The sequence below is a fragment of the Sparus aurata genome, chromosome 10, assembly GCF_900880675.1.
Source record: "Sparus aurata chromosome 10, fSpaAur1.1, whole genome shotgun sequence".
NCBI classification, from domain to species: Eukaryota; Metazoa; Chordata; class Actinopteri; order Spariformes; family Sparidae; genus Sparus; species Sparus aurata.
In genome coordinates, this window is record NC_044196.1 from 31444659 (window position 1) to 31458794 (window position 14136).

At 41.0% G+C, this 14136-nt stretch overlaps 1 protein-coding gene across 5 annotated transcripts in view; it reads right to left on the reverse strand.

The window, feature by feature from the left end:
- LOC115590183 (phospholipid-transporting ATPase ABCA1) overlaps positions 1-14136 on the reverse strand; it is a 171989-nt gene that overhangs the window by 113509 nt on the left and 44344 nt on the right. For all 5 annotated transcript variants that reach the window (XM_030431448.1, XM_030431450.1, XM_030431447.1 and 2 more), the window contains exons 8-11: positions 12069-12155; positions 11779-11971; positions 2430-2569; positions 1601-1717 (exon numbers count right to left, since the gene is read on the reverse strand). In XM_030431448.1, coding sequence (XP_030287308.1) covers positions 1601-1717; positions 2430-2569; positions 11779-11971; positions 12069-12155 — 537 coding nt within the window. The remainder of the gene's footprint in view (positions 1-1600; positions 1718-2429; positions 2570-11778; positions 11972-12068; positions 12156-14136) is intronic.

The following is a 14136-nucleotide window of genomic DNA, read 5'->3' on the forward strand; positions in this document are numbered from 1 at the left end:
AAAAGACCCAAAGCATTTAACTGCACTTGTTATCACCATGGTAACCACAGGCGTCACCAAATTAGCCCGGGTTGAAACCTTAAAGCGTCCGTCTCCAACATGTGAACACCATGTACGGCATGTGTTGTTATGTCAAACTCATTTTTTTCAACCAGTGTTGATAGTGAGCCTTTTCTGTGCAGTGTGTTCTTCTATCCAGCTCCACGCCCTAAATCTTCTATCTGAAATGTAGCTGTGGTGGTGATGGTAATTGGTCCATCAACGTAAAACGAGTCTGCGACCTTGAAGGACCTCCGAAGATGACAAACCTCCGAAGCCACAAGCTCCGTAGCGAGAGGTGCAGAGCGAGGGAGCCGGGCCGGGAGAAAATGAAGACAAAGGAGGATTGCTGGCCCATTTGTGTAAAGGTTAGGGCTAGGGTAATGAATACCCTGGCTATATGGAGCTCCCGATGTCTGCTTCCCTGCAGCTGCCTATAAGCTCATTTGGAGTGACACTGGAGTAATGTCAGTGTCAAGGAAATACGGCAAGAGGCAAAGAGAGAGAGAGAAGGAGAGCAGGGAGGGAGAGGGAGAAGTGGTGACGAGGAGTCCATGTCCTCTACTTCTATAGATAATCCTTTCTGCCCGGATGAAAATTATCCTGCACTTATCCATAATTACTTTCCTCCCCCCGTTTTCCATATCTAACAGAAGGTGCAACAAATTGATATACACGACATGTATATTCTCACCTGCAAACTATATGAGGCTTGCAGTTTTCATTCCTTTACTGATTTTCTTTTACTAAAAATACCAGGATTTCTGGGAGAAGCTAAAGGATTTTGAGTCGCTTTATACTTTCAAATGCTGTTGCCTTTTTTTGTGGTCTGCAAAAAAAAAAGCCCATCAGCCTCTGTAAATGACATATTGTTGTTTTAACCCTCTTAAAATAAAAGACACAACTACATTATCAACATGTTCTTGTTGATTAGTATGTTTCTAGGGGAGCTCATAGGCAGATTTTTACCTTTGAACAGCACAATGCTAAATGTTTCATGTTTTCTGCTAAGCTATGAGACATTGGTGTTGATTTCACTCAGGGCAAGGAATCAAATAATTCTATTTCTAATCATTGTGGACTATTTCTTTAAATTCTTTACAGGTAAATGTAAAACAGCATCATACACAAGCTAAGACACTTAAAACCAAAAGTACCTGGCTGTATATTACAGGTTTGTAATCTGAAAAACATGTGGAACTTTCCCTGTTTTATGCTCTTATTCAGGTTCATACCTCTGTTTTTGCTGTCTACTTGAAAATATTTACACGCTTTAATGTTCAACAAACAAATTACTGTTATTTCATTTCTATTTAGTGCGCAGAGCCGGCCCCACCCACTGTTTTTATCATCACAACCTCACCCAAGTCCTGACTGCTGGTTTGAAGGTTTAGTCTGTGAAAAAGGACTGTGTGAGTTTCTCTGTGGGTTAAGTGATTTGATATTTTCACAGTATTTATGGCACTCAGATCTGCTTTGAGACCAAAAAATAAATAAACATCTCACATTCTATAATAAGGGACCTTTAAGATTTCTGCCAAAACAAAAACAATTTTCTTACCCGGACTGCTTCGACTTGAGGGCTATTTTGAAGGAAGTCCCCGACACGTGGCCCGAGTTCATCCCACGAATCAGCGATCTCTTTGAGCATGGCCAAGGCGGTGAATGTGCTGTTTGCCTGAAACAAAAGAAAAGAAAAATAATATTTAACAATCCAGTTATCTCACCTCACCCTGACTGAAAGCATACCCACTGAGCCTCTTCCTTTCACTCTGAGCCAATCCAGACATGAAAGTACTTCACATCTGAACATTTCAGCTAATCCCCAGAGGAACTCATCACATCCTAACACTGCCACCCCCCACGGTGACAAATGTAAATGGGGTTATTTACCCCAGAACATAGACTTGTAAACAATCTATGTCTGGTGTGAAAAGGGCCTCCTGCGCCAGTACCGGGCCGCTCGCTGTGAACTCATTATGTATTCGTAATGCAGAACCCCTCACTGCCTGCCTGTTGTTTGTTTTGCTTATGCAGCTATCAAAACGATGCTAATGTCTCGGAGAAATGTCATGTCATGAAAATGCATTACATTTGCCACGTTCCACGAACAGGCCCCCCGACTAACGTTATTTTTATTTCCTGTCCCAGGTGGTGACTGTGTGTGACATCCAGTAGTTTTCATTCCCTCACAGGAGGGCGTCTTCCCTGTAATTGTTCTGATCCTGTGTACACAGAATATTCAAATATGCCCGGAAAACAAATAAAAAAAAGGTGTTTCAGCTTGTACATATCACAAACCAATACGAGCTAAGATACCCAGCTAGTTTTCGAGTGCATGAAATGTCAGTGTGCATTTAGATACAGTACATTTTTCTCTCCAGACTCACCTCTTTCACTATGAGGCGAGCAGCAGGTGTATCAGGTGCGTAGAGGACTTTCCCTTGCAATAACGGCTTGAAGGTGCTCCAAATGTAGCGCAGACCAGGTGTGCCCTCCAGGGTGTCGACAAGGGTCTGACAAAAAGCATCTACAGCAGAGAAGAAAGAGAGCGGACAAGACAGGGAAAGTCAAGCCAAGACCGAGAAAATACCTGTACATTCTCGATGCTCTTTCAAGGGACAGGAAGGGAGAAACACGGCGTGAGATCCACTCGATATCAGAGAAGCAAATAAATATTGTACATGAGCTTGAGTTCATATGTGGGCAAAAAGAAACATGATATATGAGCAAAGTAGAGTTTGTAAACAACTAAACATACATATCCACTGTTTAACTTCACATATATAAGCCCACTAAACCAGACACATCTTTGAATTTCATGATTTTCCCGTGTTGAACATCATCACATATACTAATACATTAAAGTTTGTCGGCAGCAACTCTGAGGTAACACACCGTAATGCACCAGTAAAATTCAAGGACAGAACTAAATAAAACTACAGGTAAGTACACAGCACCCCGGGTGTACCCTGCAGGGACAGTATTGATGTAATCACTGCACTTCAGATGATAGCTATTACTCCTTACGCCTACTGATGACTCCTTTTTGAAGAGTCTTGATTAAAAAGATTCATTTTTTTCTGACGCCATCGCGAGTCGTAAGCGTAACAATGTTTGTGTAAGGATCGCGACGAGTACTTTGAGCCGACGGCAGCTCCTGGCGCTTTATGAGGCCGTTTAGTAGGAGGATGGTTGAAAGAGTTGATTTGGTTTTATTGTAGCGTATTGTTAAGAGAGCCATGTAATTGCCAGTTCTAAATGAGTCATGTTAGAGGAGTGACAAACTGACAATGACTTTAAACGTAACGCAACATCTTATCTCTTCTGTTTTTTTTGTCTTAAAACATCACTCATAAGAAAGCCTTTGTGGATGTTTACTGCTGCACTCTTTTTATATTTTCTTTCACTTCTGTATGTTACTTTTGCCCTCTATAATGATACTGCCACTCACCAAATGAGAAAAGTTCTAAAATCAATCAAAAATAAATCACAAGAAAATAAAGCATGAGGGATGTGTTGTGATACAACTTATCGCATTCTCACCCAGAGGTTCAGAACACCAGCCAAAATTCAGTTTTTGGCATTTCCTTATTGGAAAGCCATGTCACCAGCACATGTAGTGACTGAAGCTTACGCCGTGACCACAGCGATCTCTGCACATGTCTGAACCCCAAAATCTGATTATTTGCAAATAATTATGCAGATGGTCTGTCTAAAAGATAAGGATGAGGAGGTTAGCTCATTCATTACTTGCCTTGCCACCAACATTAAAAGGTGCAATATGTCAGAATTTTAGTTTGAAACACTCAAAGGTCAACTCAAATTATCAACACAATGTGAAGAAATAACAGTTGTGACGTGTTGCAGGAATATTTACTGAAGTTAGCATGCTCCCAGCCACAATGTACCTCTAGATGTGATAGTCTGATATCAGATGATGGCAACAATCCCGTGGTGCTCCGAGCTCACAGTCCAGAGAGCGTCGGATAATACGACCGCTAGCTGTGTGGTTAAATGACCTCAACAGCTAACCGGAGTTAGCAGCAATTAGCAATTACACTGGTGATATGCTGCCCCCTATTTGTTTGGGATATGATTTCAACCGGTGGCTAAACCTTACACACTGCTATGCACCTTCAAAGTAGTTTAGAAAAAATCATCTCAATGTGCAGCTAGAATTTACAATTACAGCAATCAGATAAATGGATAAAGTTTATTTTTGATGTAATTTTTGTTGATAAGAAAGCTTACTATCCAATTCTACCTGTTAAAACACACCATTGCTGCTTATTTCATACGTCTGGAAGATTACGTTATGCATGAGTGTGCCTGGGAATGCCCTACCTGGGCTTATAAAAAGCTCTCCTTAAGTGGATTCACGGTCAGTTACTGGTACAGATCTTTATTATGCATCAGCGACCAGAGAGCTGCAAAGTGGATGTATTTACAAAAAAGTTATCAAAAGTTAAGATTACTTTAGCACACAGGTAGAGGGAAATACAAGTCAAGAGTTCAGACCTGAGTACATGAAGACAGGCTTCTGTGTAGCAGAGGAAAAAAAAAAGGAAAAAAGAAAGTCAATATGCTCAGCAGCGGCACAATCATTACTAATTTAACTTATCTGCCAACGTGAATACTGCCAGGTAGGTAGAGCGCTGAATAGGTTACATGAGGCCCTGCACTGCAAGAGTCTGAAGCAGAAGGAGAGCTGGTGCTTCATGGAGTCTGCCTCACACTGCACAGTGGTGGATAATCAGACAATTGATCAATTCAGTGTGTCGACCGTCAATTTGACCGCCTGCCTTTTCTGATCGTTTGCCAAGTGTACCTTTTGTCCAGACACCTGTCATACCATCAGCCCTTTCTCAGTCCTCAGTCCTTTTTCATTTATCTCCTGTCAAGACGGCAACAAAACCTCAATCCGGCACTTCTTCTCATCTCACCGGGGCAACCATTCTGACCCAACAGGGAGATTTTACCAGCCATTTTCAGCGCAATTAAATGTTAGCCTTTCTGCCTCTCGGCCATCTTTCCCAGGTGCTCCTGGGAGGTATGTGCAAGGGCAGCTAATGGCCACCCCTTAGTCTGAGTCTGGCCAGCTGTTCCCTCCGCAGACTGCACAGATGCCACTTCCTGCCATCATAACACTTGAAAGACAGGAACTGTGTTTCACACGCAGCTCACCAGCTCTCTGCTGTTAGAGACACCAAATTATAAGACTTTTTTGGTTTTTTTATGAAATGGGTAGACTTTGTATCATGCTTGTCAAAAATACTAAGATTTTTGATAGAAAAAGACAGACTAGAAGGCTTGAACCTAAGAGGGCAGAGCAGACTGATTACCTTGAGACAGTGATTCACAATCTGGAGATCTGGAAATGTGACATGATTAGATGCTGTAAATATGATGGGTCAAAAATGTATTTAGAAGCTTGCAAAAGGGAGATATTTATGTGACACAAAAAGATGTTTTACAGTGTCCCCTTAGTTGTTGAAATGAACAACACTATGACCTTATCAGGCCTTGTAAGTTATAGAATCTTAATGTTTAATTATAAGCCTCAAGCCCACTTTTAAAGCTGCCAGGAGGAGTTTTTTTGACCACTAGTCGGCCAGTATTTTTGTATGTATGGTACACGTTCTTGTGCAGGCGATGCAAAACACATTCCTGATTCTCCTGATCAGTTCAATGCCATTACACTGACTGACAGTTGGTGGTAGTAACACACAGAAAACGAGGCAATGCAGAAATAAGTGAAGAAGATGACTGCAAGCACCCAGCTATGGATGCAAAACAAAGCAGGATTTAAAGTATGCAAAGAAATTGTCTTTACAAGATCTCCAAAATACACAATGTGTGTTGTGGAGATATTCTAACGTGTTATTGACTTGACTCCAAACTCCACAGGGTGCCTTAAAGGTGGGATACAAGCTTTATTTTAATGGCTCACAAGTCAAAGAGTTTGGGAGACACTATTATTAAGAATCTAGAATGTGTCATCAAGCGCACTGCATATTTAATTCCTACCTGTTTCCCGTCCTTAACAACTGTGAACCTGATGAATTAATCCGTTCAAACATTTCTCACGTTTTTAAGCTCTCTAAACACTGTTCATAATGTCTCGAGGATTTTTCCGTTTTGTGTCTCTTTACCACTGAGCACGTTATCTGTGTGTACAGTTTGATAGCTCCTTTCATAACAATAATTCAGATTATGAGAGCTATAATGAGAACAGACAGCAGCGCAAATGGACCTTGACCAGCAAGTTGAGGCCAATTGTATGACTCAAAGACTGAAGCAGCTCCAGTCAACAGTGGAGCATGAATGTAGTCGGCAGTCTTTGTACCGGGGGGAGCATACATCCATTTTTGATATTCTGTGTACTGAAGGGAGCATCAGATTACAGAGGTTACACAGCCTCAAAAGTGGTGAGCTGTAGTTCTTTCCTGACAACAGATCTGCACTTTATTACCAAACGGCAGAATGAAAGAACAAGAGAATCTGTTCTTTACAGCGGGTTTAGCCACAGTCAAATAATTGCTTGGAGCCTCAAGTCAGCCCCTCAACTTACCTGGCAAATTTAATCAATTTGAGTTGCACCCTGGAGATGGGCTCGATCCAGCACTACAGCGAGACAGTGCCGCCGAAACGCACACACACATACGAATCCTGGTGCCACACACGCACCGTAGCGCACGTGCAATCGCATCGCACGAGGAAAATGATATTACTCTCGGTTCACTCGTATTTCGGAGTGAACACACACACACACACAGTATGAATGTACACCTAATACGACACGCCAGGCTAAAGTGAGCTAACCCATGCATCAATAAAGCAGTACTTATTTCCTACAAGTACAATTCATGTGCTGTCTTGCAGCATTCCAACGGGAAGTCAAATAAGTGTGAATAAATGTCATTGAAGTCACTCTCATAAGAGAGAGAGAGAGAGAGAGGCAGCTCTGACATTCAACAGTATGAGATGCCTCTGCCTTCACCGGCTCCAGTATATATTAAAAGGATGTGCTTAAAACTAGATAGAAAGGGTACCAATTACTAAATATTCAATGAGACACCCATAGGCGAATACTCAGAGGATGACAGTGTGACTCTGGAGATAATTAGGAAATGTGATGAGCAATGTCAGGGAAAATCACTCCAGTGAAAATAGGAAAAAGTCTAAATGACTGACTGAGAGTTATTTTGATGGATCAACAAAAGATGCATTAAACTGAAAGGCTGACGTCTGCCGTGGGTACAAAGTATACTCACGTTTGAAAACGACATTTGCAGCAGATACTGTTAAAATGTCCCTTTGATTAACAGTATGAGGTCAAGTCAAATCACCAGTTTTACAGCCATGCTTACAGCACTTCAGCCTGTTTCTGTTAGCAGAGAATAAGAGGGACGAGCTATTCAAATATTCCACCAAACAACATGCAAATTTTCAACAGCAGGGAAAACAGCCTCTAAAGTAAGTCATATATTTATGTAAGAGCCTCCAAATGCATTTGCAAAATATCTTTTCACAAATGTATCCGGCTAATGTATGAATGTAATGTAATCACTTCGCATCCATGCTAATCTGCTGGCCAAGTTTGGAAAATGGAAACGACTTAAAACTAGTGTTTACTGTCACAGAAGAAGAGTTCAACTACTCTGTATCGTGACTCAGAAGTTTTCCTTTTGCTGTCAACCATTAATTAGGAACGGACCATTACTGGGCCTCAGTGTTGGCCTTTATTATTGCTATTCGACTATTCCTTTGAGTGTACTTTTATACTTACAAAGCAGTTGTAATTGGCCATTATGCAGACACACTCCACACTCTAGATTCATTTAACTGTACATAGAGCAACACAATGAAATGCCACGGCAAATCCAAAACAGCTATTAGCATGCTAACAGAGATGTTAGTGCTTATTTTGTATGGATGATACAATGTTTTTGCTAATTTGCGCTGGCACTAGCATGCGATTGCACTTTACAGTTCTGCTTTATTCCCAGGGAATAAAGGCTTCTTATTAAAATCTAATTTCGTGCAGTTTCCTCCAAAGAACAGCCATTTAATGAAACAGGAACGTGTGGTCTCTAATGAGCGTGAGGCTGCAAGGAGTCACACTGAAGATCTCTTTCCCAAGGATTTTATGGAACAAAACATATTCAGTGGGTTTTCAAAGCTGTCCCCGACACCATCACCAACTATCTTTTGGATTATAATAGTTGAACAGTAGAGTCTTTATACACAATCCCTCTATCTATTTTCAAAGTATTACAGTATTAAACTCTTTATCTTTACATGTTTTATCAGGTTTTAATTTCCATTGTACTCCTTTCAGTAACATTAAGCAGGTGTGAGGAGAAATAACATTAAATAAATTAATTTAAAGTATCATGCACCATGTTTGCAGAATCAGAGCACAGAGAGAACCAAGATAAATGCTTATCCCTGTGTGGATGTTACCATTCTTTAAATGACTAAAAATAGAATCAGGTGCACTTAATAAGTAGGTGCAAATGATAAAGAAGTTTGTTAGTCCTAAAGGGTTCTGCCCATTCATCAAGATCAGAATTATACATTCAGGTGCATGATAACTTTTATATCAGAGGGTCTGTTTAGAGGAAAATATCTTCACAATGCAGAGGAAGGTTAGCAACAACAAAACCTTGATCTGGGTGAAGAACTGTGAATGCAAAAAGTGAGATGAAATATCTTCAATCAAGGCAATAGATTCGATGTTGAATGTCAGACAAGATATTTCTTCTTCTAGTTTTTAGTAGAGAACATTTAACTTGTTTCAAGTGAGTCTGAACTTAATTATCTTAATAAGGTATTATAACTCATCACTGAGATTTTATTACTGCTTCGGAGTAACTTGATGCTTGACAATAGAATTACCAGAATTATAAAAGCTGTTTGATCAAGACTGATGGGTATAAAAAATCGCTTTGTCGGAAGTCATAATTAATTTGAGCATCTTATCTTTCTCATCTCCTGGGAAAAAAATGTCATGTGTTCTGTTCGGTAGATGATTTTGCCTAGTTTAAGAAGGCTAGTCCTTCCCCCTTTTATTGGTATGTTTTGTTTTTGTGTAATGTGCATAAAGGACCAAGTTTTGTCTTTGATAAAAAAAAAAAAAATAATAAAAAAAAAAACTGACATAGGTGTTAATCATTTGTGAAGCATCATACAGTAGATCTGGCATGTCGCATTGCCTCAACAGGCCTTGGGCCATGGTGTGGGCCCTTTATTTTGGGCTCATTAAATGAAACATCTCATAGTGTCAGCTAGCCCGCGGAGCAAAGAAACACATTTTCTTACTTTGATTGAAAAAAGTGGAAAGTGTGTCGGTGCACACTGTACCTGACTCTGACCTGAAGTTTACACTACAAGCAATATGGTCAACCCGTAACCTTTCATCTGGTACAGAAGTGAGTCACCCAAATCACAAACATCTTTTATGTATGCCTATTTTACTTTGATATCAAGTCCTCCACCACCAGATAAATTTGCGCATCAAAAACACACTTTGATGCAGTAATGCCAGCAAAGCAGAGTGTGCACTGGCTCAGATCAAAGGGTGATTCATATCAGTGCCAGACTCACCAATCGGTCCTCCAAAATTGCTTGTAGAATCTATCTTGCCCCTTTTATTAATTAAATACTGGCAGCCAGGAGAGCTCTCACACCTACGTTACAACCATACTGAATGTCGGTGATGCAGCCCAGATTTTCAAAGCATTTCAAACATACCAATTTTACCAATGTGGCTAGCTACAATACATCATTTATAAGACCACATCTGCCAGGCTGCTGCAATGAAAAATTCCTGAGAACTTCCTGTGCCTCCGGGACGACAGGGAGTTTTTGTGCGACTCTCGCATGCCACTATTAGCATGTGAAAAATAGCAAAAAGGAAAATAGAAACGAGCACCAACTGCAACACAGTGCTTCTCCTTGTGCTGTAACTATTGGTGCTACTCAGCATGGGGCCAATGAAAACTGATTTTAAAGTTCAAAAGGACTCAGTAAACTCACTTTCGACAGGGGACGCGCCCCATTGTTACCCCTGACGCTACATTGGTAGCTACAAAGCTGTGTTGAGATCAGCAGGAGGAGAGCTAGTTAGCTGTTAGATGTTCGCAGCTGGTGAGCAACAGAGTCCAGCGGTGTGTTTGGCTGAGGAAGCTAACAGCTAACGGTGCAAATAGAGTGCTAACGGCTAAACACACAGCAGGACTGAGAGTTTTTGTTCAGAGGAACATTAACAGTGAACTGCGGTTTAATGTGACAACACAAGATGAGGCTACGATAAATAAATAGTACTTCAGCTGAATACAGTTTGAAAGTAAAAGTATATCAATGCTAATATTTAACTAACAACTATGGGATGGTTTACATTCACTTTAGGACGGTGGTGGTTCTGGAACCATGGTGTAAAGAGTTAATCATGGTTACAATGTTTTAACACTGCGTATCTTCAAGAGAATGGACGACAATAGTTAGTGTTCTGTCCAAATATATCACAAATTTCAACCAAGACAATAAGGAAGCTTGTTTACATCCTCTACCATTATGCCATCATCAGGAGTTGGCTCAAGCTAAGCAGTAGGTGGCACTTACTCTCCAGTTCACAAGTGCCACGTCCCAAAAATCTTTACAAACTGAGCCAGGTTCAGTGCAATCAATACAACACCTGGGGAATATGAGCAATAGCGCTGACAATATGGCTGTCAAGGTTGTTGTTTATTTTGTTACCAAACAGTACAAAATACCAGTTTATAACACAAAAAAGTCTTTTAGTGGCACCATCTGTCCTCTGTGGGAAGTTTGGGTTGCCATATGTTCATGTTTAGGATGTTATATATTCTCGCCTTTGCGAATCTGCACCACCCAGACAACAACATTAGTTTTCCGCTTGGAATGAGTTGCTCTGGACTTCCCTCTCCATTAAGAAAACATCATTATGTCAGGGTTGGGAGTGCAGCGCTTATAAATAGAATGAGATGAGCTTGATTTGATTGGCTGCGATTGATGCCAGCACCTGACACAGCCGCCGATAATGTATTCCTAATCAAACCCAGTTTCCAGCTCTGGCACAGGTGCCAACTGTGCCACAGGTGGCAGCTTTCTGCATGAGCAAGAGCGGTCGCATCCTGTGCAAGCTGCACAGTTGACTGCACTGCGTACCGTGCACCACTCATTCAAGAAAATAGGAATCATTTGGATATTTCTCTCTTATGCATGTATATTTTGATAAAAGGGGGGTTGAATTATCTTTGATTTTATACCAAAGTGGAGTCTATCTCCTGTTACTTCTTGCAGTCTTTGTGCATTAACAACGTAACTGTCGGACCAAAGTTGCCTTGCTGGAACTGATACTTGAAGCTCTAAAACAGCACAACACTAACAGGCTTTAAAAGGAAGGAAAAGCTTAAATTCATGAGTTAAGATTCAGGACTTCCTCTGTTCTATCCATTGATCAAGCTTTAATCCCAGTTCTTCCTCTTTTTCCAAATACAACACAGTTCTGCCTTAGACCTCTGGCTGCATAATGACTGAAAGTCAGTTGCCATTTCCTGCATGCCCAATGGTTTCTAAAAAGATGGGAGCAATTTTGTCCATTTCCTGGCATGACTACGTACACTATTGTTAAGCTACAATGCAGACACATGATTAAGACACAAGAACAGTGTGACATCTGCATACGCAACTGTTTGCTGCAGCACTTACCAGAATTGTTGCCCATGGAGTTTGCCATGTTGTAATGCATCGATCTAGGCGAGCGTGAAGTGAAGGGCATCTTGGTGGAATTAGCGTCAGTCTGCCTTCTACACAGCAGCGTATCGATACTGCCAAACATGTCCCTTTGGAAATCCAATGCATCTGCAGCCTTAAGGATCATGGAGTTCCTCAACCTGGCCAACTGGATACAAGAAAAGTACATTTTGAAAATACATTTTAAGTCACACCATCACAGATAGTACAGTATATAGTATGCATGAAACAGTAGCAGCACTAACCTCCTCAATCACTGGTACCGCATCCTGACCGATTTTCCTCACTAACGCTGCTGAGTCTGCTGCGTTCAGGTCCAAAGCTGAAGGAAGCTACAGCAGGGTGCAAACAGTTAGTTTAAATCGAAATCGAAATTTAACAAGGAAATAATCTAATGCATAAATTGTGCTCGCATGAAAGTTATTTTGCACATATAAACTACATCCTGAAAAATAATGATGTCATTGTGTTGTGTAGCCAGTAGCTGCAGTGACAGCTCCACATTGATTTATATTGGTGGGTGAGCACTGTGACGTCCACACCTTAGCTAAAAATACCATTTCTGTATTAGCCTCTCCACTGAAGACACTATATGATGGCAAAACACACACTAATGTGTGCATCTTGACCTGTAAATTGTATGCCGGCATCATCATCCCTGACACTGGTTAATAAAAGTTGCATTAAAATGACAAATGTTACTGTGTGACATTCTGAAGGTGCGCAGTATGTGTCCAATTAGAACAAGTTAATGGCATGCCCTTTAAACCACTGTCATTTTCATGCATCAAGCGTCAAGTATAGGCTGTATTAGGAGTGCCTGTATTGTCTTTCAGCAATTAAAATTACAAAGCTTATTAATGTGTGAAAGACACGGGTCCCGAAATACCCGGGGCGGAAAGATTAGAAGGCAGACGGAGGTGTAAAGCAGGTTGAGACACTGCATTAGTATTTTCAGATAAAACTCTATTCACAAACAGAGGCCCACTCAAGCATGGTTCGGACAATAGGGTGGCTATTGATTGAACCCCGAGCACATTCATTTAGGATCACTTTAACTCTCAGACATGAAGAGGAGAGTGTGTGAAAGAAGTCTCAGGCAATTATGGGCTGTGCACCTGTGAGTAACAATGTCGCATTAAGAGCTGGAACAAAGTGAAGCACGGTGCAAAAATAAGATTTCTCCAGCTTGTTTGGTAAACTCAGTTTCCACTACACTTTCTTACTGAGGACGCCGATGGTGTGTGTGTGTTTCTTTTGCTCACCAGGTAAGCTGATGTGACCACACGTGTTTTGAATGGTACAGGAAAGTTGAGATGTGTTGAGCTAATGAACTGCAGAGCAGATTATCAAGGACACACTCGAGTGACCTTTGCCGAGCGCCACACACATTTAATTCCTTTTTGTTTACCTCCTTCCCAGTGTATTGTGTATTCCCACAAACCCAAACCCAAACTTGTGGAACCAATGTCTGAATCTACCTGAGTGATAAACCCTGACTTCTTCCCTTGTCCTTTTCTTTATGCTGTTGTTGTTATCACAATCATTCAGCTGCGTGGAGCTTTAAGTGTGAAGGGCTTGATGTTCTTTTCCATCCATTTGCTTGCGGCGCTGAAGAGCTTTTTTCGCCATATCTTGTCTGGCCTTTCTGTTTTTTTTTTCCCTGTGTCTGAAAATGCCTGTGGGCTTAAATTGTTCAAATGCTCTCTCCTACGAACTTCCTGCCTTATCACTTATTTATTGGATTTGCTGTCCCATATATTTTTTCTCAAAGATAAACTCAAAGAAAAGTGCTGGCTTTCATCATCCCAAAGGAGACTCAGAGATTTAAAAGAACTCAAGAAAACATTGGTTCTAATAAATAATTCCCACGTGATTGCATGCATTCTAGTAAAATCACTTGAAGACACAGAGGTGCTCATGGCATTGACATTTTTAAAAGCTTTGGACTCGATGGTATGGAAAAGGATCCCTCAATCAACAGGAAGAAATGAAAATGCATTAAGATAAAGGGTGCAGTAATACAAGATACGTGTTGAGTTGTTGTTGGTAGGTCCGTTATTAAAGTGGTTACATCCCCGGGTTTTGGTTGGCAGAGAACATCATTGTCTTTCAATTCAATTCATTACGAGCCATGCGAGAGTTAAATAATTAATAAGAAGATCCATGTTCAGGGGCTGCCCAGGGACGTGGCATGCTCCTGTCAGTGGCACAGCATGGAGGTTGACAGTGCATCTCCTAGCAACGCCAGCTCTCAAATTCCCATCATGCGAAATGCCAAATAAGAGGCCTTGAATCAAATGCTGTTAGAAG